This window comes from Nomascus leucogenys, chromosome 15, assembly GCF_006542625.1.
Source record: "Nomascus leucogenys isolate Asia chromosome 15, Asia_NLE_v1, whole genome shotgun sequence".
Lineage (NCBI taxonomy): Eukaryota > Metazoa > Chordata > Mammalia > Primates > Hylobatidae > Nomascus > Nomascus leucogenys.
The window spans coordinates 86,907,890-86,931,524 of NC_044395.1; the positions used below are offsets into that span (position 1 = coordinate 86,907,890).

The 23,635-nt window shown below is 35.0% G+C and overlaps 1 protein-coding gene across 1 annotated transcript in view; it reads left to right on the plus strand.

Annotated features, from left to right (window-relative positions):
- The window catches only part of ANO3 (anoctamin 3), a 320,853-nt gene that overhangs the window by 189,411 nt on the left and 107,807 nt on the right, over positions 1-23,635 (plus strand). Inside the window, exons 9-13 of the mRNA XM_030829525.1 lie at positions 407-513; positions 3,355-3,410; positions 7,881-8,002; positions 13,846-13,980; positions 19,703-19,799. Of these exons, the coding sequence (XP_030685385.1) occupies positions 407-513; positions 3,355-3,410; positions 7,881-8,002; positions 13,846-13,980; positions 19,703-19,799 (517 nt within the window). The remainder of the gene's footprint in view (positions 1-406; positions 514-3,354; positions 3,411-7,880; positions 8,003-13,845; positions 13,981-19,702; positions 19,800-23,635) is intronic.

Below are 23,635 nucleotides of genomic sequence, written 5' to 3' on the forward strand. Positions count from 1 at the left end.
AGGATGATTTTTCATTGTTAAGGCTCTGAAAACAAGATAAGCTGCATTGGAAAGCGTGGTATGGGGGATAACATCAATTTTTGATGTGTTCTATTTGGAAATACATTGCTTAACGTAGTATAAAATGTATGGGAGCCAATGGGCTATCTATTCTCTCCTTGTTCCATGTGAAATAAGAAAGAGGAACACTTAGAGTTCCTTATAAACTGAAAGAAAATAACAAAGTGAATATTTGATAATGCCTTGTATTATTTATGAGTGAATTCTTTTTCTCTGTCAATTTTTTTTTAAAGAGGATGATTTCCCTTCTGATTTACTGTGCTTCATATGCATTAGCTTTAATGTAACTTGTAACTGGATTCTGTATTCTGCTTTGAATATTAAACCAATCCCCTCATCTTAACAGCTTCATAATAAATAATAAAGACACCTTCTTCAGCAATGCTACTCGAAGCAGAATAGTCTATCACATGCTGGAACGCACCAAATATGAAAATGGAATATCAAAAGTGGGTAAGAACATTAATTAATAACAGAGTAGAACTTGCTGTTACTATTTATACCCAGAATTAATGTTTTTTAACAGCCGTAGCTTTGCTTTAATTCATTAAATAGATGTGTATAACATATTGAACACACACTCTATAAACATTCCATTTTTCAGCCTTTTAATAAAACAAACAAAAAAACTTTTTTGAGAGTATTTGGTCATAGATACCAAAATGTGAAATGTGCAAACATTTTGAAACAGAAATATTATTTCTTGAAATTTATCCCCCTCAAATAATCAGACTTTTGAATGACAAAAATATGCAGAAATTTGTTCATCATGGGCTTGTTTGTAATAGAATTACCTGGAAATACCTTACATGTCTATGCTTAGGGACTGAAAAATAAGTTAGGCTGTGTCCATGTAGTACATTCATTAAAAGTTATGTGACATTTATTTACTCTTATTTTAACATAAAAATTTCAAGCATGTGTTCTACAAAGTACATGACATAAGCCCTATACTCAGGGAGATTGTAAATTGGTTATGAGTTCCTTATGTATCAACTCCAAAAGATATCCACAAACTATATGTCTCATGTAATTTCATTTCTTAAACCCACATACATAAAAAGACAAAAACTCTAGAAGAATATGTAAGAAACTTTAGAGGTTACCTCTGGAAGGTGAAATAATAGCTAATTTTAATTTTCTAAATTTCTTTGTTGTTTAAATGTTTAGCAGTATGCTACAACATGTATGATACAAAATAAACTTGAGAATGTTTCACCTAGAAAAAGTAAATAAAATTGCAAAATTTACATAGAGCTGAGCAGAAAGCAATAGGTAACAAACAAGATATACTTTTAATTATGGGGTGACAAAAGATGCTTGAAGGGATCAAATGTTAGTCACATCCTAAAAGCCTTGAAAATAAAAAGTTGACATCCAGCAAAAACTTGTACCAATGTCTACTGATTTTATTAAAATTGAGTGCTATATAAGTAAAATACACTATGTTTCAAGACAGCCACTTTTTTTTTTTTTTTTTTTTTTGAGACGGAGTCTTGCTCTGTTGCCCCTGCTGGAGTGCAGTGGCACGATCTCGGCTCACTGCAAGCGCCGCCTCCCGGGTTCACGCCATTCTCCTGCCTCAGCTTCCCGAGTAGCTGGGACTACAGGCGCCCTCCACCACGCCCGGCTAATTTTTTGTATTTTTTAGTAGAGGCGGGATTTCACCTTGTTAGCCAGGATGGTCTTGATCTCCTGACCTCGTGATCCACCCGCCTCGGCCTCCCAAAGTGCTGGGATTACAGGCGTGAGCCACCGCGCCCGGCCGACAGCCACTTTTTAAAGAAAAACCTTCAGACTGTTGTTCTTCTGATTAATAATTTATTTATTACTGAGCATTCAAAACAGTTAACTCACATACCTAAACTTCACCAAAAATAAATAAATAAATTTAGTAAGTAATTTTTAAGGAACTAAAAATAGGCTGGGTGCAGTGACTCAAGCCTGTAATCCCAACACTTTGGGAGGCTGAGGTGGCTCGATCACCTGAGGTCAGGAGTTCAAGACCAGCCTGGCCAACATGGTGCAACCTGTCTCTACTACAAATACAAAAATTAGCCAGGTGCAATTGTGGGTAACTGTAATTCCAGCTACTAGAGAGGCTGAGGCAAGAGAATCACTTGAACCCGGGAGGTGGAGGTTGCAGTGAGCCGAGATCATGCCACTGCACTCCAGTCTGGGTGACAGAGTAAGACCTTGTCTCAAAAAAAAAAAAAAAAAAAGGGAACTGAAAATAATGAAATCCAGAATATAAATTGAAAATGTGTCTAAATGTTACTACTATATTGTTTTGTAGTCTTTTGAAATAATTATGACATTATAAATAATTATAAGGGTATCATTCCCTTTGTAGTAAATACAGAAGAATTAAAATTATTACTAACTGCAATTCTCACATACATTTTTAAGTTTATGTATATGTGTATATAAATTTATGTGTGTGTACATATAAATTAGACGTACATATAAATTAGACGTTTAAGCGTTTATAGTTTTCAGGTTTTTTTAAAATTACCATTATGAATATTTTCTCAAGCCTTTAATTACTCTTCGAAAACATTATTATAAATAGCTGTACAATATTCCATAATAAAATTCATCAAATCACTATTATTTACTAAGTACCTATTATAATTGATTGTACTCTAAAAATTAAATGATTTATCTGTTTTGGATATGTAATTATTTCTGATTCTTTACTGATATAAATAATATTGCAACAACAGTTGCTCACTCAGTATCTATTCTTACCAGGAGTATATGAAAGTGTCCATTTCGCTCTACCCTCGTTGAGAGGGAGGAGATTTTAATAAGTGTCTCATATTGCTATTTATGTCTTTTTGGTTTGGTATTATACAGTTAAGTATTTCTCGGTACCAATATCCTTTTGAGATTTTTTTTTTTTTTTTTCTGGTAGGGGACGGGGACTGGGTGGGATATAGAATTTGTCTTCTTTCTTGACCAACTTTGTTATTTGGAGAAAAACAAAAAGTTGCTTCTGGGTCACATGATCCTAAATAAATGGGTTAAATGCCCAATATTTTATGATAGGGTAAAGTAAAACCATGTGGCAACTTGCAAATCTTCATTTACTAATATCATAAGGACATAACTAGATGTAGTATCAGGTTTCTTTCACAATCTCACTGTCCTCATAGGTGATGTGGCTATGGAAGTCATTTGGGTTATCTTAAACTTTTTAATTGATTCATTGTTCCCCATATATTTTTGTTGCTTCAGAGGAAATGTTTCATTGAAACTAACTCAAGAACTGTCCTTTTCTTCTCTTTGCAGGTATCCGTAAACTTATAAACAATGGCTCATACATAGCAGCGTTTCCACCACATGAGGTAATTTTGAAATACAGTTTCCGCTTTATAAACAAGGTTTTCATCCTCAATGCTTGGTCCTGTTGTTTGCATTTGAATCTAGCTGTCCATTCCCAGGAGGATTCAGTCTGCAAGTAGCCATGGGCCTTCTGTCTCCCCACTGTAATTTTGTAGCTGTGCACTGGCTCCTCTGCCTCAAAGCCTGTCTTCAATTTGCCCCATACTGGGAATCCCAGCTTTAGCGGGAACACTCCTGGACACTATAGCTGCTGCCTTCTGCTCCAGTACAGAGCTCCAAGCTTGATCCAACTTGAGATCCGCACCATTCCAAATAGAGAAGATTCCTGGTTTGTGCCTACTACTTTGACATACTTGAAAATCTAAAATCCACTAGAAAAACCTATAGCCAATTACCTCCTCAATTATTTATCAGATTATTACCTCCCTACAGGTTTTAAATAGAAATGCCTGCTCTAAGCTGCAGTGGACCCTGTCCACTGTAAATGATATTTGAGCCAACTTTTATTCCCTGACCTCTTTCTTTAAGGCAATTTCACATTTTAAGGTAAGAGTGGGGTCTTTACAGGTTTCACTTCTGAACTTTCAAAGACTATCACACTTCTATTTATAAATTTATGACTGAGGTCTTACAGTACATAATACAAGGCTGAGGAATTTGCAGTCTGGTATGACCAATAGTAGATAAAATGTATTGAGTACTTGCTATTGGCAGTGACATAAATGTTTTATATGGGTTGTCTCATTTAATCCTTGCAACAACCCTTTGAGATATACACTAATATTAACTCTGTTTTGTATATAGGTAATTGAGGTACAGAAAGGTTAGATATCAAAGGCACAGTTTTGAGCACCGGAAGCCAATCTCCAATGTTTATATTCGTTATGGTATACATACTTACAGTAAGAATAGAAATAATAACAGGAAATATGTTTGTGTATTTAATGTGCCAGGCCTTGTGCATGTATTTTCCCATTATTCTGAACATAACCCTGGAGGGGTAAATCTTATTATTCTTATTTTACAGCTAAAGAAACAAAGCTCAGAGAAATTAAACACTGTATCAGATAGCACATAATAAATGGTAAAGTGTTCAGAATGGCAAACTTAAGGCCCAAGGAGAACCTCTGTAGCAAAGGAAGGTTTAATTTGTTCTCTGTCTAGGTAATTTTCTCTACATAATTAGACTGCGTTCTGAAAGTTCATTTGACAGGTTTTTTATGTGAAATTTGGGACTTATTATAAATAAGTTATAAGTAATTATCATCTTCCCACATGTGCTTGTAATTTGGATGAAATATTAATATATGGAATAAATACATGAAAAGAACAGAAAACAATGTTGTTGAAATACAAGAAAGTAAATTAGAAGGTCAATGAAATGGGCTCAGGAATTTTCCGTTGATTTTAAATGCTACTACTTGAGGTAAGGAAAATAAGGCTTATTAGGAGGAAAGTGGAGTCAATGGCTTTGACTGCAATTTGATTAAGGATAGTGCACAATTCTAGGCTTCCTTTTTATTTTTCTTTAATGCAGGAGACAAGTGCCAATCTCTTATTTTTACCTGTAGTTGAGGTTTGTTTTTTACTTACAGAAAGGACAGTGGCTAGAGGGAAGAAGAAGAAATGTCTTGTGGAGTTTGGTGTGAAAAGGAAAAGTAAAGGGAACAAGAGAAATACACACACACACACACACACACACACACACACAAGAGTTTGTCCAAGATATTGATAGAATTTATAATCCTATCAATTATGAATAGTGGAAAGAGAGGAAATGTGTGTAGGTCAGAGGAGGCCAGTCATGGGGATGGCAGGGACCACTGAGTGTACATAATACTTCACAAAGGTGTGAAAGTACATGAAAGAGCAAGAGTAATCACTTCGGTCAGTTTTCTCTTGCAGCCCACTGCATGTCACTCTCAGACCAGAATGATGTAGCTGATTGAGATTATAGAGCAGAGTTAAAAAAAGATACCCTAAATATTCTAAAGTTTAGCATCTGAAACCCAAAAAGCCTTTTAATCTTTGGGCTTTAAACACCTTGAGCTAGTTTGGGAAGACAATTTTGGGCCTGCACTTAAATGGTACCTCCTTTCTTCCCTAATTAATGTATCTATTTCATTAGGGAGCCAGGAGTGGCATCCACTTGTCTGTCATGGCAACCTTGAGGCATCTGTGAGCTATGACTCAAGGTGTCTTCTTTCCTTATGGGAGCTCATCGTCCTGGTTGTCAAGGAATATTCTGATGAGCTTTGCACTTTTCAAGAGCCACAATATATCAAATGCATAAAATAACTCACATTAATTGCATACTTTCCATGTGCCAGGCACTTTATAGGTGTTATCTAAGTTGACTCTCGTAAAACCCCTCTATACTGGGTATTATTATTATTACTTCTGTCATCTAGGTGAGAAAACTGAGACATAACTCCACTTGCTTTACATTTTTGTCAAACTTTCATCAAGATAGAGCCATACATTGGAGTGAGGAGAAAGACTTTTTCATATCTTGTATCTCACATTTTGGTTCAGAAAATATATAGTCACCACATATATTGTCCTCTTTTTAGATAATAAAAGCAGAGAAGTTCAGCCTTTAGGGAACACTCTGCTCGATAAGGCATATCATATAATCCGCAGTTCCAAAACGGAAACCCATATGACAGATTTTTGAAAGAGGATATAAAGAATTGAAAAAAAAATCCTTCAATTTTTGGAATATCTTATCTGAAATAAATTTTAAAGATACTACCACGTTAAAAATCTGACTAGCCAGCTTCATTCCTGGGATGCAAGGCTGGTTCAACATATGCAAATCCATAAACATAATCCATCATATAAACAGAACCAATGACAAAAACCACATGACTATCTCAATAGATGCAGAAAAGTCCTTCGATAAAATTCAACACCCCATCATGCTAAAAACTCTCAATAAACTAGGTATTGATGAAACGTGGCAACAAAAGCCAAAATTGACAAATCAGATCTAATTAAACTAAAGAGCTTCTTCACAGCAAAAGAAACTATCATCAGAGTGAACAGGCAACCTACAGAATGAGAGAAAAATTTTGCAATCTATCCATCTGGGCTAATATCCAGAATCTACAAGGAACTTAAACAAATATACAAGAAAAAAAAACCATCAAAAAGTGGGCAAAGGATATGAACAGATACTTCTCAAAAGAAGACATTTATGGGGCCAACAAACATATGAAAAAAGCTCATCACCACTGATTGTTAGAGAAATGCAAATCAAAACCACAGTGAGATACCATCTCATGCCAGTTAGAATGGCGATCATTAAAAAGTCAGGAAACAACAGATCCTGGAGAGGATGTGGAGAAATAGGAATGCTTTTACATTGTTGGTGGGAGTGTAAATTAGTTCAACCATTGTGGAAGACAGGGTAGCGATCCTTCAAGGATCTAGAACCAGAAATACCATTTGACCCAGCGATCCTATTACTGGGTGTATACCCAAAGGATTATAAATCATTCTACTATGAAGGCACATGCACACGTATGTTTATTGCAGCAATATTCACAATAGCAAAGATTTGGAACCAATCCAAATGCCATTCAATGATAGACTGGATAAAGAAAATGTGATGCATATACACCATAGAATACTATGCAGCCATAAAAAAGGATGAGTTCATGTTCTTTGCAGGGACATGGATGAAGCTGGTAACCATCATTCTCAGCAAACTAGCACAGGAACAGAAAACAAAACACCCCATGTGCTCACTCATAACTGGGAGTTGAACAATGAGAACACGTGGACACAGGGAGGAGAACATCACGCAATGGGGCCTGTTGGCGGGTGGGGAGCTAGGGGAGGGATAGCATTAGGAGAAATACCTGTAGATGACGGGTTGCAGGGTGCAGCAGACTACCATGGCACATGTATACCTGTGTAACAAACTTGCACGTTCTGCACATGTATCCCGGAACTTAAATTATAATAAAAAAAGATAGAGGAAAATTTGACTAGCACTGGTGGCTGAGGCCTCTTATATTTTTTGAATGAACACTTATTCTCTTCCTTAGCTTATAAAAATGGAAGAAACCTTTCTTGGGACTGCATCACTTCTTATATGAAATAATGCCCTTAAATTCTGAACTAAAGATTATCACAATTTCTCTCAATGATGGTGAAGATATTGTGTTTATTAAAAGACCTTAAATTCCAAACAGTGAAGCCCAGAGTCTACTTTACTTTAAGCTAAATGGGTTCCATTGTATTTTTTAAGTAATTTAATAAAAGATTTTTAATAACTATCAGACTGTTTTGAATGAAAATGTGTAAAGGCATCTATCACATCATTCCAGCAATGGGCTTAAGTTTATCATTTTTGAAGCTTTCAATAAGTTGTTAAATTATTCTGCAAGGGAAAATACAGTTCTTATTCAGTTAAAATTTCACTAAAAAATAGATCCAAATGTATCTTACTTTATCTGTTGCAGGGAGCCTACAAAAGTAGCCAGCCCATTAAAACCCATGGACCTCAGAATAACAGACATCTATTATATGAGCGCTGGGCACGCTGGGGAATGTGGTATAAGCATCAGCCTCTGGATTTAATCAGGTACTGCAAATGGAACAATAATGAAAAGCAAAGTATGCTGTTTTGTGTCATTGTCTTAGATTTGGAATTATTTATTGTACTCACCAGTGAGGATGCAGTCTACAAAAAAGCAACCCACTGTAAGATTTTTCAGTAAAAGAATCTCGCTGTAGGTAATTGGTTATACAGGGGATGGGAGAGCTGAGAAATCAAACAGGCTTTGCAAGGTGTCTAAGGGATTAGCAACAGCAAAAAAATTATTAACACCCCTTAAGGGTGGAGAGAAATTGGAATAAAAACATATTACCAGAGCCCAATACTTATGTACCATTGCTAGAGCTTCCAGCACAGAGGTGAAAGTGAGGGGGAGGATGGAGCCGTGGAGAGGGCATAGAGAGGGAAAATGGTCCTGGCTTATCTCTTCCTTCTACCTTTGAGTGGTCTAGTACCTCGTGGATCAACTTAACCAGAAGTAATTTAGAGTAAAACTTGACTAAAATGTCCAAACCAAAAAAAAAAAAAAAAAAGAAAGAAAGAAAGAAAGAAAGCCAGAAAGTGGATCTAAGAGCAAAGAGAAAAATGACTAACACATGTTTCACATGTTTGTATATATTTATTGTTCAACAAAGATCTACTCTACTTCAGGATGCATATTCTAGTAAGTAACTGCCTTCAACTTGAATTAGTCTTGAAATATTGTTGTATTCATGATTTATATCATTTATTTTGATGGAGGATAACTTGTTTTTTATTTTTGGAAATCATGAAATCTGTATTAACAAGGACTTAAGTCTGTAGTCAACTATATTTATAGAATGAAAGAAAAGGACCATTTATATTAATATATATGTTAATATTTTAAGCTGTTTGTGAAGTATAAACATCAAGAATAAATCACAGCTGAATCAGTCAGTGCCCCCAGCATAAAATGGATGGACACTGAAAGGGGTATTTATAGAGAATTTAATAAAAGAAGTATATGCAGAAGCATAAGCCAGGGTCAAGGGAGACAGTGACGGATGAGGAAGCTCCCAGGGACTAGCACAGCTGGAAGTTGCTATCAAACCTAGATCTTGAGGGGGCAGGGGGAGAAAGCATTTGGCAGAACCTGTCAAAATCTATACCATAAAAAGGATGGGTCATCTGAAACAAGCTATGACCTTAGGAAGAAAGCAGCCACCACCAAACCATGGCCCAAGAAAGAGGAAGCAAGGGTAATAAACCCCATCTCTTTTATATTGCCCTCTGATCTCCTGCTGGCACATTCAGTCGGTCAACAAGCCCATCAGGAAGCCAGAAGAAAATGGGAGGGAACAAAGCTTATAGAGTCCATAGAGGTAGACCCCCTAGTGCCTATAACGAAAGGAAAAAAGTAGAATGTGGATCTGGAGATACAGAGGGTAAACATCCACCACCGAACGCTTTTAATTTCTTTTTTTTTTTAATTATAAAGTTCTAGGGTACCTGTGCACAACGTGCAGGTTTGTTACATATGTATACATGTGCCATATTGGTGTGCTGCACCCGTTAACTCGTTATTTACATTAGGTATATCTCCTGATACTATCCTTCCTCCCTCCCCGCACTCCACGACAGGCCCCGGTGTGTGATGTTCCCCACCCTGTGTCCAAGTGTTCTCATTGTTCAGTTACCACCTATGAGTGAGAACATGTGGTGTTTGGTTTTCTGTCCTTGCAATAGTTTTCTCAGAATGATGGTTTCCAGCTTCATCCATGTCCCTACAAAGGACATGAACTCATCTTTTTTTATGGCTGCATAGTATTCCATGGTGTGTATGTGCCACATTTTCTTAACCCAGTCTATCATTGATGGACATTTGGGTTGGTTCCAAGTCTTTGCTATTGCGAATAGTGTCACAATAAACCTAAGCTTTTAATTTCAAACATTAAGTGTTTCGGTATATTCAGAACGAAGATGTTTTATTTCTTAGTCTGATGATCACAAGAAATTATCAGATTTTATTTTATGCAGTTGGGAGAATTATTTTAGATATTATGAACACAGTGAAATGTGCTGGTTCACAAAGCTATATCTATTAGGAATTAAAATGAAGTTAGGATTTGCGAGCACGCATTTTAGTGTCAATAATTACATTTACTTAGCTTATTTCACTTAAGGTAATGTCCTCCAGTCTTATCCATGTTGTTGCAAATGACAGGATCTTCTCCTTTTTTAAGGTTAAGTAGTATTTCATTATATATATAATATATATTTTCATTATATATAATATATTATATATATTTTCATTACATATAATATATATTATATATTTTCATTATATATATAATATATATTATATATTTTATATATATAATATATATTTTATATATATATTATATATAATATATTTTATATATATAATATATATTTTATATATATATAATATATATACCATATTTTCTTTACCTGTAAGCCACAGTAATACAAATACTACATAATCTCCTGTATAGGTAGAATCTAAAAAGTTTGAACTCATAGAAGCAGAGGGTAGAATAGTAGTTACCAAAGGCTGGGGGTGGGGAGGAGGCAGAGGTTGGGGAGAAGTTGGTCGAAGGATACAAAATTTGATTTAAATAGGAGGAAGAAGTTCAAGAGATCTATTGTACAACACGGTGACTATAGTTAATAATAATGTATTTTATGCTTGAAAATTGCTGAGTACATTTTAAATGTTCTTACTATATAATAAGAATAAATATGTGAGGTAATGCATATGTTAATTAGCTTCATTTAGTCATTCAAAACTATATGCATATTTCAAAACATCACGCATGCAATAATATATACAATTTTTGTTAACAAAATATAAACAGAAAGTATAAGTTCTCATCTATAGAAGAATTATTCTTGCTTCTTCAGGTAATTCCAGCAAGCAGGCTTTATTTTCAGTAAATAGGTTTATTCAGCTACTATTACCATTTCTTTGGCTGTTGACATAGGAGGATTATTTTTCTTAAAAAATTATATTTTTGTCTTTAAGTGGCTAAGGGAAGGAGTGTGTGGTGAAATATTCACCGAAGAGAAAGTTTATGAAAGAGTATAGATGGCATTTGAACATGTTTTTAACCCTTAGGAACTTAACTTGTGTTACCAAAATTTAGATGGTAATGAGGCAAACATGGATATTAAACTATTTATGCATAGCATTTTCTACAAGGCCCATTTTTCTATAACCAGCAGAAAGATTGTCTTAAAATTTGTGACTGCTTATTTTGAGTAAGTTGTTCTTAAAACCACACACTTTTGAGGACATGCATCTCTTATTATGTTGCTTCCTGTCTGTAGTGAGAGAAAGAGGGTGTTCAGAGTTGAATTTCCTTATACTCTTTGATTATGGATAATGGAGACCCATAGGCATAGCCTGTATTGTCTCATGCTGAATAAAGTAGTTCCTTAGTAGTGGATGGAAAGTCAGATACAAGCAATTCCTTTTCTATATAAATAACCATTTCTGGACATGTGTCTGTGGTTTTTCCCATTTTAAAAATAAATTTAAACATTTTGTAGCTAAGGCCTATTTTAGTTGCAATCTGTTTTTCCATGAAAAATATTTGAAACTAAAAAGAGCACATATTCAAAATCATCAGCTATAAAACTTGCTTAGCAAAATTCTTGTATGGCAATTACAAAAAAATTCACAATAGGCATTGGAGGCATTTGTATTTAAAAACAATGTCACTAAAGGAAACAATTCTAAAATCATAGATTTCCACATTGTTTCATTTTATGATAGAAATTATTTCAGCAGGCTGGGCGCGGTGGCTTACGCTTGTAATCCCAGCACTTTGGGAGCCCGAGGCGGGCGGATCACGAGCTCAGAAGATCGAGACCACGGTGAAACCCCGTCTCTACTAAAAAAAATACAAAAAATTAGCTGGGTGTGGTGGCGGGCGCCTGTAGTCCCAGCTACTCGGAGAGGCTGAGGCAGGAGAATGGCGTGAACCCGGGAGGCGGAGCTTGCAGTGAGCCGAGATTGCGCCACTGCACTCCAGCCTGGGCGACAGAGTGAGACTCCATCTCAAAAAAAAAAAAGAAAAAAAAAAGGAATTATTTCAGCAGCAGAATTATATCATTGAATGAAATATGACACAGGGCACAAATATTAAAAAAAAAAAACCAGATAAAAAGAGAGCTGTGGTTGATGTGTGACGGGGAGTTACCCAATAGCAGCCCCCTCCTCCTCCCTCTTCCTCCTTGCTCTATTTGGAACACAGGAATCATAGAAGATTGTGAGTACCAGTGCTCTCAGGCAAGGACATTTTTCATTAGCCTCTTTAACATGGCACCAGCTCCTTCTTCTCCTGACACAGATCTGAAATCTACTTTTACTTAGGTGACTATACTTCGCCAAATAATATTGTTGTTTCTTTTAACCTTCAACAATGTGTAATTTAAAATATCATTATCTATATCAGTATGATGTAGATAATACTGTCTATATCAGCTGATTTGTCTGTGCAGTCCTCTGTCATCAAAATTATAAAGGTCCTCTATTGTGTTAGTAACATGTGATAAAAACTTTGCTCCACCCCACAGAGGAACACTTGTTCAACCAAACAAATGTGTTTTTTTCAATACCTGTTAATATAAAAAGTTTCCATCTCACAGTAGAATATTATTATTGTATACGAAATGAATGTTCTATTGATCTGTGTTTCCTAGGAGAGATAAATAAAATGAAAAAATGGAGAAGCGATGCTTGACAGATGATTATTCCAGGTCTACACCCAGTAGAATATGCAAAAGATTTAATTGGCACAACACAGAGAATGAAGCAGAAAGAGAATAGTTTTCAGAAAGAGAAGCCTTGTTAAGGAAATATGACAAGAGAATTTTCTTCTTAGCAAGAATCACTGCTCAGTGCAATGTTCCCAAACGAACTTTAAAGTGCCAATCTTTATTGCAGGAACAAAACTGTGTGTGTTAAGTAACCATCTTTAGAAGATGGAGACCAAACAGTGGTAAAGAAGTCAGGAAATTATCATTTTTAACCAGGACATTAACACCGGCAGTAGTTTAGGTGAAGAAAGAGCAACTGAGTAGTTATTAGATCTGCCTTATTTCTCTGCCATTTCAATTTAAATGATATTCATCAGCTAGAGGGGAATTAAATGCATTAACTCTCTTAGCGTCCTTCAATACTTCTTGTGATGGGTACTAGTGAAGCAACACACAGCTCTACCTTTTAGCAGGTTACAATCGTATAGGGAGGAAAAGGAATGGAAGAATGACTGGTAATTGCCATACAGTTACACTTACAGTTACACTTACAGCCATACAGTTAAACTTACAGTTTTGTAAGTTTAGGGACAGCATTAACCAGGGTAAGTACCATGTGCTTTGGAAACTGCAGAGTTGAGCTTTGTTGAGGAAGATGTGACATAATGGTGCACATTGTGTCTAGCATAAGGGTGTCTGGTGAAGGGTGCAGATTGAGTGGGAAATCTAACTAACCTGCTCTCAGCACCCACCCAGAGGGGAGAACTTTTCCTAATTTTCATGAAAGCTATATGGTTTAGAGCAGCTCTGTGATGTGAAAAATGAAAAGAGATGCTAGTAGGAAGATGGAGAAAAGCCAGGTTTTTGAGCATGTTACGAAGTATGGCATATACCTAAATACATGTGACAGAATTGCCCCTATATTGAAAATGTTTAAAAATACACAACATTGCCATTATTGCATTAATTAACAAGCAGGAGTATCAGATACTCCAGATGGAGCTGAGGAGGAATTGAGTGTAGCCTCAAGTTTCCATCTGAAATTCTGACTAGGTATGGCATCAATATTTGTAATATTACTTATGTTGCCTTAACTCAGTCTAAGGATTTGCTTTCTCATGCAGGCTATACTTTGGTGAGAAGATTGGACTATACTTTGCTTGGCTGGGATGGTATACTGGAATGTTGATTCCTGCAGCAATTGTTGGTTTGTGCGTTTTCTTCTATGGATTATTTACCATGAATAAAAGTCAAGTAAGGTAGGCTATTAAGAGACCTATTAAAAATGTTTGGCCTGTCTTCTGAGTGGGCAAAATTTTAATGATAGTGCTGACTATAAAAAACAAATGGTTGATGATACTACAATTTAATTTATTTGCTATTTCTGTTTTTTGGCTTTTTTTTTTTGGTAGGAAGGGAACACTATCATAAAAGGTCATTTTAATACTTTTATTTGCAAACTATCTTGAGTAATTACCAAGAATGTTTATGTAAAATTCCTCTTTCCAGTATATACCACATAATTAAAAAATTTGATAGTTTTGTGTGATTTACATTTGCATAGCATTTGTTAGTCTAGAATGCCATCTCGATATATTTATTCAAATAATTATAATAGCTATAATTTATAATTTACAAAGTCCTTCCAAATACCTTGTTTCATTTGCTATAACCTTCACTACCACCCTAGGAGATGCATAGCTGTTTTTGCACATGAGGGAACCTAATATACTTAAAGATGTCTAAATAAAACAATTATACCACATAAGTCCTGCTCTAAGCAACCTCCTCTACTCTCCTGAGTACATGACAGAACATAACATACTTTCTACTTTATTATTACTCTCTGGAGGAACAAATATTTGTAAATTTTATTTAGCATCCACTTAAGATATGGAGATGGTAGTGAAATCGGATTTGACAAAAGTCAAACATATATCAAAATGGTGATGCTTCTGTTACAGTTGAAGTGACTTGAGATTTGGAAATAGGAACAGCACATTATTATTCAGCAAGGACAAGAGTCACCCTAGCATTAAATAATCTTAACAGCATGTTCTATTTACTGTATCACAAGTATATTATCAACTTTCACTTTGTATGGTAAAATTCAAAATATGAAAAATATCTCTCCCCTTTCTTTCAAAGCTCAACACTTTCTTCTCTTTTCGTCCATTTTTTAACCATGGGCTTGCTACTGAATACTGAACATGACAGTTAATGCTAAGGTTATATTCTTTATGAGATCATAAAAATTAATTTCCCTGAATTTTCTTTAACAAATAGAATATGTATATGTATGTATATGTACAGCAATTATACTTAAAAAACAAAACAGCTTTATTGTCCTAGAATTAAATCCTATTCAATAACCAAGTAGCTTGATTTGATATCTCAAAGTCCCCTTGTTCTTCACGAATGCCAAAAGATAAATAGCATGAAAACAAAGAAACACCTACTGCTCAAACCCATTTCATCTAGTCATGGGTTTATTTCAGAGTTTTGCAAACTCACTACCGTCCTGCAAGGTAGCATCTTCCTGAACAAACTTCGGCCCACTGGAAACATCCATCCTCCTTTTGGGCATTTCCCCATATTCTGTTGTATCAGTAACATCCGGGGCTCAGAAGAAAGGTTGTGGTTTAGAGTTGTAATGAATTGGAAAAAAAAAACACTTTTAAGATAAATTTTAAAATATGGGAAATGATTCTTCAACAGCTACTCTTCAAGTTGGTCCCGTGGAGAACATATTAACAAAATGTTAGCATATGATACAGACTTCCCTGCTCCACCACTGCAAAGCTGAAAATGAGCAAAGAGGAATGAAGGGAATAGATTTGCTGTTTCTATTGATTTATATACCAATGGAGTAAATTAGGCTCTTTTTGTATGAGATAATTATTCTCTAACCTTTGGTACAAGGAGTGTTCCAAAAAGCATTAGTAAACTCTTTTCTTCAGTGCTGTATGGTATTATATTACTCCCACTTCTGTCATACTATAATTAAGATCCTGTCAGACTTTCTATTCTAAACCAAGATAAGCAGCACTGAATATCTTGACTGAAAATTTGGGGACTGAAATTTTCCATTCAAGGTGTCAGACACGGTTGAGTTGTAGGTGTTATCATGGTGGGTGGGGGAAGGAGAGCAATCTTTTATTTTGTGTGGACTTATGTTAGTATAATTTTATTAAGCTCTTTTTTGCTTGTTGCAGGGTAGAAAAATGTTCCACAGCTGCAGATGTGGCTCTATTGATTATGTTTCTACCAGTTATGTCCAACTAAATTAAGATCATGTTTCTTAATTGCCCTGCACTTAATTATAGAAGTATATAACAATCAGGTTTTAGATGACTGTATATACATATGTGTATATATTTACATGTATACACTGGTCTTACATAGTGAAATATGGCCATATCTGTGCCTGGGAAAAGATACAGGAATTTTAAAATGAACAGGCAGACACATGTGACCTGGTTTTAAGGCCCTGGGTTTCAGGAACCAGGAAACAGAGCTGAAGCCCCAACTCTCTGGTCTATCATTGCCTCTTCAGCATCAGAACTCACCAAGAAATTAATGTGGTTCTCAGTATTGACCAGATTTTTAAAAGTCGTTTCTTAGAGGATTTCCAAGCCCTCTCTTGACACTGCCCTTAGCAATAAGTTTCTTCCATTTATCAAGTGCCTGTAATGTGTAAAGTACATTGTAAATATTTTTAATCTAATATCCCAGTTAGATATCCCCATATAAGATGAAGAAATTGATCCTCTAAAAAAAAAGGTGACTTTGTCAGGGAATATATCTAGTAAGTGGTCAGCTAAGTTTCAAACCTACTTCTGATTTTTAAAATTATCAACAGTATTAACAATTATATGATTATGATTACTATATAATTAATTACAGAAATAAATTAACACAATTAATGTTTTATTAATTAATTTAAATTTAATTATCAATTGATTATTAATAAGTATTTATTAGTGATGAGAACACAGTGTGAGATCTACCCCCTTAATAAATTTTTAAGTGCACAAGACAGTGTTATTGACCACAGGCACAATGTCATACAGCAGTTCTCTGGAATTTATTCATATTACATAACTGAAACTTTTTATCCATTTTACCCTCCATTCCCTCCTCCCCCTAGCCAATGGCAAACACCATTTAACTCTGTTTTTTATAAGTTTGACTATTTAAATACCTCATATAAGTTGAATTATTCAGTATTGGTTATTCTGCGACTGGCTTAATTTACTTAGCATAATTTCTTCTAGGTTTATCCATGTTATCACATATGGCAGGATTTCCTTCTTTTCTAAGACCAAATAATATTCCATTACACATATATACCACATTTTCTTCATTCATCAGTCAATAAACATTTGGGTTGTTTCCATATCTTGGATATTTTTAATAATTCTGAAATAAATGTGGGAGTGCAGACAGCATTTCTAGATCATGATTTCATTTCTTTTGGATATGCATCCAGAAGTGGGGTTGCTGAATCATATGGTAATTCTATTTTTGATTTTTTGAGAAACCTCCCTACTGTTTTTCATAGCAGTGAACCATTTTAGATTTCTACCAGCAGTGTACAGGATTACAATTTCCCCACATTCTCACCAATGCTTACTTTTTTTTTTTTTTTAAGGAATAGTAGCAATCCTAACAGGTGTGAGGTGATTTTTCATTGTAGTTTTGATTTGCATTTCTCTGATGATTATGTCCAATTTTAAAAGCAATGATTTATCCATAATGCCCTACTGGTTTTCCTTAAACCTAGTTTCACACTTTTCCCCAAAAATGTATATCACAAAGCAAATATTTTGTCTTCCATTCTTTATCATGTTAGCTGGATTATAAGGAAGCATGAGAACCCTCAAGTGAGTGAGTCCAAACATCCACCTCCATATAGAAAATTTCTCGCTACTTTTATCTTTAATTGGTAGTAATGATTATTTCTTTGGAATCACACTTGATTTGTATATTTAGCAATAAATACAAAACAAACGAAAACCACAATTTGAGTGGTGGTTTAGATTGTCAAGCACTGCAAAAGAAATTAAGAAACACTCATGATGGGAACTCTCCCTCCCTCTAGTGGTTGAGTAAAGTCAAAGAAACTTGTGGTACTCTTAAATATTTTAGACTAAAAAATGTCAAAAGTTTTGTGACGTTTTTTGTGTATCATGTATCAAGTTGAGCGTTGAGTAACTTTCAGAAAATGAATGTAACGATTCTAGCAGTAAAAAGATTCTGGAATTCTAGACTTGGTGCTTCAATAAATCTGAGCTTTTGATTGACCGTATTTGGAAATTGAGAAAGATTATGTCATATAAACAAACTTCAATACCTTTTTAGTATAAGATTCTAAAGCAGGACAAATTGTATCATTTGTGAAACAATGAATTCTGTTAAAAAGCTCATTTCAATTTTTTTCAAGAAGTGTGTTAATAGTTCTTATTCCTACAAATTACTAGTATTGACATAAGAGGAGATAAAATATTCTCTTTCTTTTTGGTTTTTAAAATATATATTTTACCTGCTTTCTCCTACTTTATGTAGACATCCTGATTACTAGTAAGATAATGAGTGTGAAAGTAGAAGAGCTATAGTATATGTAAGACCCATTTCATCATCGTGATCACTAATAAATTATTACTTGATAGAAAAGTTCCCTTAAAATATGAAACAAACTTTATCTCTCTTTTAGATATAGTTGATGGAGAACTGGATCTACAATCAGAAAACCTAAGCTTGGGGTCCCTGAAGTACCTCTAGCTAGCTCTATAACGTTGAGCAAGTTCCTTAAATTGAACATTGTTTTTCTCTTTTTACTGGAGATAATTGCCATTACCCGAGATTGGAGTGAAGATTAAACAATTTGACAGACATAAATTCATCTTTGCCCACTGTAAAGCATCATGTTACTATGTGGTATCATTACTTACTATTGATCCACACTTTGGCTTGAGATTATATACATCCCATACTTGAAATACACATGGAAATGCACACGAATTCTTTTTTTTTGGTTCAAGTAGAAATGTGTGAAAACAACAAATCTTGCTGTAAACATTGCCAATTAAACTTGTATTAAGAATTGAATCCGGACACATTTTCCAAAGCCTTTAAATTCCTTTCAACATTTCTAGAGAAGAGTTAATTCAGGGGATACTAAATGGGAAAGGGCCATGTATGACAGGAAAGGGCACGAAGCGTCCTGCAAATAAGTTGCTGAGAACTGTGAGTCTGAGGCTCTTCGGAAATTGTTATTCATGTGTTAGTGCTGTCATAAAGTCATCTAAAATGTATGCTGAGAGATTTTCTTAAAGGCAGTGGACATAAAACTGAAGAGATGTGTCATAAAGTTACATTCTAATAGAGAACATATTTACATAAATATAAACTGTGGCATGTCATTGTGACAGTGTATGTCAAGGCGCTGCAAAAGACCCCAACAAACAAACATAAAAAAGCAATTATTTTAATCTCCAATGAACATTCTGCACCAACAATATGTACTGCAGTGGGTGTTACAAATTGTGTGATCACCAGACTTGAGAAATCCAAATAGGTTTGATTCCAGCTCAGCCACTTCCAAGCCTGTGAGTTTGGCTGAAACTCCATTGGTATACTGCACAAGATTATCCTGAGTGCCATGAAATCATGTATAAAAGTGTCATTGTAGACAAAGTTTCACCAGTTATCACACAAGTGTAAAAATGGCCTGTTATCATTACAATTATCTTGACAGCATTTTCTAAAAGAAGCAAACCAAAACTTTTGCATCACAAAAATTCTAAAGTGTTTGAGTTGGGGTCACACCACAGTGCCCACCACTCCCCACTATTCCCGTTTCTTCTCCTTTTCCTCTCTGCCTTGCTGGTTCCAACAGGATTTGCTGTAGGGCTAAGTGAATTCCTAGTCACAGTTTCATGCTATGTTTTTGTTTTTTTTTCTTTTTTTTTTCACAAGCCAAGAAATTTGTAAAGCCACCGAAGTCTTTATGTGCCCTCTCTGTGACAAGAACTGCTCCCTGCAGAGACTCAACGACAGCTGTATCTATGCCAAGGTGAGTGTGGACCCTCACATTCTCCTCCCTGAGCTGTACTGAGAAGCAGGCAGTAAGAAGTCCTCTAGTTAATAGCTTTTTACCAAAGTTAAGTGTTCTCAAGAGTTTCAACCTTAGTAAGTGCCATTGACAACTGAATAAAATGTCAGTCTATTGCAATTACAAAGCGAGTATACTTTTATTTGAACATTTTTTTCTTCCTTTGTTTTTATAACTGATTTTTGCCACCATAGATAAACATAAACTTCCACATGTAATTATATCTAGATTCTTTTTAGCAAAGAGTTACTTCTATTGCTACTTACTAAATTTGTATGTTACATGAAAACTTATGAAGTTAAAATACTTCTATCGGTACAGAGAAAATGAAATAACATTCAAAAAATCCCCAGATTGCTGCCTATTAGAATTAACTGAAGGGCTTTTAAAACTCCTGAAGCTCGGATCAACCCCAGAGCAATTAAATCAGAATCTTTGGGATTGGAACATAAATATCGCTATATTTCAAATTTTCCTGGGTGATTTCAATGTTCCTCCAAGTTTAAGAAACACTGAATTCTACATTATTATTTTTGTTTGTAAAACAGTTTTATAGAAGTGTAATTAACATGTAATGAAATGTACCTATTTAAAGTGTATGAATTGATATATTTTGTTACATGTGTGCACCTGTGAAACCATTAGCATAATCAAGATAATGAACATATCATCTCCAAAATTTTCCTCACACCCTTTTAATCCCTGCCTCCCTGACCTTCCCCTGTGCTCTAGCAGCCACCTGCTTTGTGTCATTATAGATAAATTTGTATTTTCTAGATTCTTGTGTAAATTGAATCATGTGTATTTATGTATTTTTTTCTGGCTTCTTTCACGCAGCATATTTATTGAGATTCATTCATAATGTAGCATTTATCAATAGATCATTTTTATTGCTGAACATTATTCCATAATATTTATACCCTCTTTGTTTCTTTACCTATTATCAAAATTTTGGATTGTTTCAAATTGTTGCCTATTTTAAAAAGTTTTCTATTAACATTCATCTGCAAGTCCTTATATGGACAAATGCTATCATTTCTCTTGGGTAAATACCTAGGAGTAGACTGTTTGGATCACGTGATAGGTATATGGTTAGCCTATGAAAACCCTGTTAAGCAAAACTTTTCCCATGTGTTTATATCTTTTACATACCCACCCATGGTATATGAGAATTCCAGTTTTCTGTGTAGTCACTGAGCCTCGGTGTGGTCAATCTTTATGAATTTTAACAATTCTAATGCTCTTTCTGTGTACGCTACCCAAGTCACTGTGCATAATGAAGGTTCCCAGTGGCTGGTGGGAACAGGCACTATTCCTGACTCCAGTCTCTCAAGTGGCGCTTTCCTTGACACATGGTTTCCTTGCATACGTGCTCACTGAGTGCTGCCTAGGTTGTTCTTCTCTACACCCTGGGAACTCTTTAAGGCAGTAATCTGAGGAGTAATAATGTGAACGTTGTTTGTTTTCCATCTTTCAGGGATCATTGCCCTTTGTTGCCTGATGTCTACCATCTTGTAATCTGTCATTTTGTACATTTTGTGCATTTTGGGGGTGTTTCCAGCATAGGGATAAAATCAATCCCTCTTACTCCATCTTTTCCAGAAGTGGAGGTCTCCATACAATTAATTTTGACAAGGCTGGGTGCAAAATCCAAAGCCACTCAATGTCCTTACTACAAGAATATAACTTAGTAAAGTTAGTTTCTGATTTATCTTGAATGAAGAACATGTGAAAAGTCTGTTTCATTTATACTTTAATTTCAGAACAAATGTTTAGTTTTTCATTCTTTTAAATGTTCCATAAAGATGATAGAGACTTAGAAACATGGTTATCTCTTTTGGAGGCAGCATTTTCTCATCACTTTTTGCAAGAACCAAGTGTGTTAAGAGTTATTAGATGTATATACATCTGTCTCTCTCCTAGCCTATGTATTTTAGACATAAAACAGTCTAGGAACGCCAAAAAAAATCCAGATACTTCTTCTTTCACTTGGACCTCTCTAATAACACACATTGGCATTATTTTAACACTGAAGACAAGAAATATCCACATATGGCAGAGTGATAAAGTGAGGAAGCCATCCAAGGAAACACTACATCTAGGGTGCTTTTGTCATCGTGCAGTAAATACATCTCTTCTTTTCTGAACAGAGAAAGGTGCATTTAAGGACAGGGATGACTCACAAAGAATTCACTTAATAACTTGTATAAGGAAGGTGGAAAAGATAGCTTGCAAAGGAGAATGTTGCCTTATGGAAGAATACAAGAAATACAGCCCACTAGGATGAAATGTCTTTTATTTGTTCCTCTGATTAAGATAAAATGTAGCTACTTGTTTTATACCTTAAAAATAAGAGTTCCTCTTCCCTTATTGGATGGAAATCAACAGTCTATTTTACTATATAGTTTCGTATTTAAATATCTAATAATTTATTGATGGGTAGAATCAGATATAAGGGAGAAGATTTTTGCCAAAGGTACAAGCCAACCAATCTAGGATCATCTAGAAACAAAATCATCTGGGCACATGATCTAGGGAGTTCTCAATTCAGTTCCTTACAGAATCCATTACTGCTTGTGACAAAGAAAAGGAAATTAAATTTTCCATATTATATTGAAAAGGACATGTGTATACATGTAATTATTCTCTTTATAATTTCAGTGATATGTTTGCATGGAAAATAACTGGTCCTATCATATGATAAAAATTAATATTTAAGTACATTAATGTTTCCTTTCATGCCTACTTTTATTTTAGTACTTAAAAGTATTGGAATTAGGATATTTTTGCAATTAAGTAATTTAGTGATATTTGCACACATTTAAATGCACTGACACTACATTATCAAACCCTATGATGCTAGGAATTCTCATTTAAGGTGAAATAATTAGGTAGAAGTCCTAAATTGTTTTTCATATAATTGAAAAATGACTCAACCCCTTGAAGTTAAGTCTTACTCATAATAATTTTCTCTTTTAAAAAAAAACTTGCTTAACAAACATGTACTCAATACCCAGTATGAACCTCAGACTGTATACTGATTTGAGGTTACAACAGAAGTAGGAGAGAAGCTGTTCTTTTCAAGAAACTTCATGAAAAAAAAAGGAGTCTGTATAAGACTGTACATCAGATCATCTAGAACATTTGTTAAAAAAAGCAGATTTCTGGACCCCATATCCTGAAATTTAGAATCAATTGGTCAAGGGTGAGGCCTCAAACGCTCTATGTTAACAAGTTCCTCGGGTGACTCTAATTTCTAGGACCAAATTTTTAAAAGATATGTGGAGAATATCAAGACCGCATTTTTTATGTAGCTTCTGCCCAGGTCCAGCAAATAAAATGGTTATTCAGGTTTTACCCTGCCCAAGAGGTAGGGAATGAGGAAGTGAAAGGGAGCGACCTTCAGCTTCAATTCTGACTCCCTGCCCTCCAAGTCTCCAGTAATAGCTCTGCGTACATGGTTGAATCTGCCAAGGAGGCACATTGTTCTCCTTATCCTGGAGGGACTTTAGTGGTATATAAGTGGCATTTTTCAGAGCTTTATGTTTTTCTGAACCTATAAAGCAACTTTAGAGCAAGACCCAGCAGGTATCATGGAGAAAACATAGACATTCAGCTTCCAACCTAATCAGATATATATCTCTTTAACAGTACCCACATTTTTTGATTTGTAGCCACACTCAGTTCTTCAAGATAAATCAGGTGTCAAAGAAAATGGACAATTTGTACTTAAATCAAGCTGTTAGGCTAGTTTGCTACCTTCTTTATATGTTATGCCTAGTCATATTAACAATGTC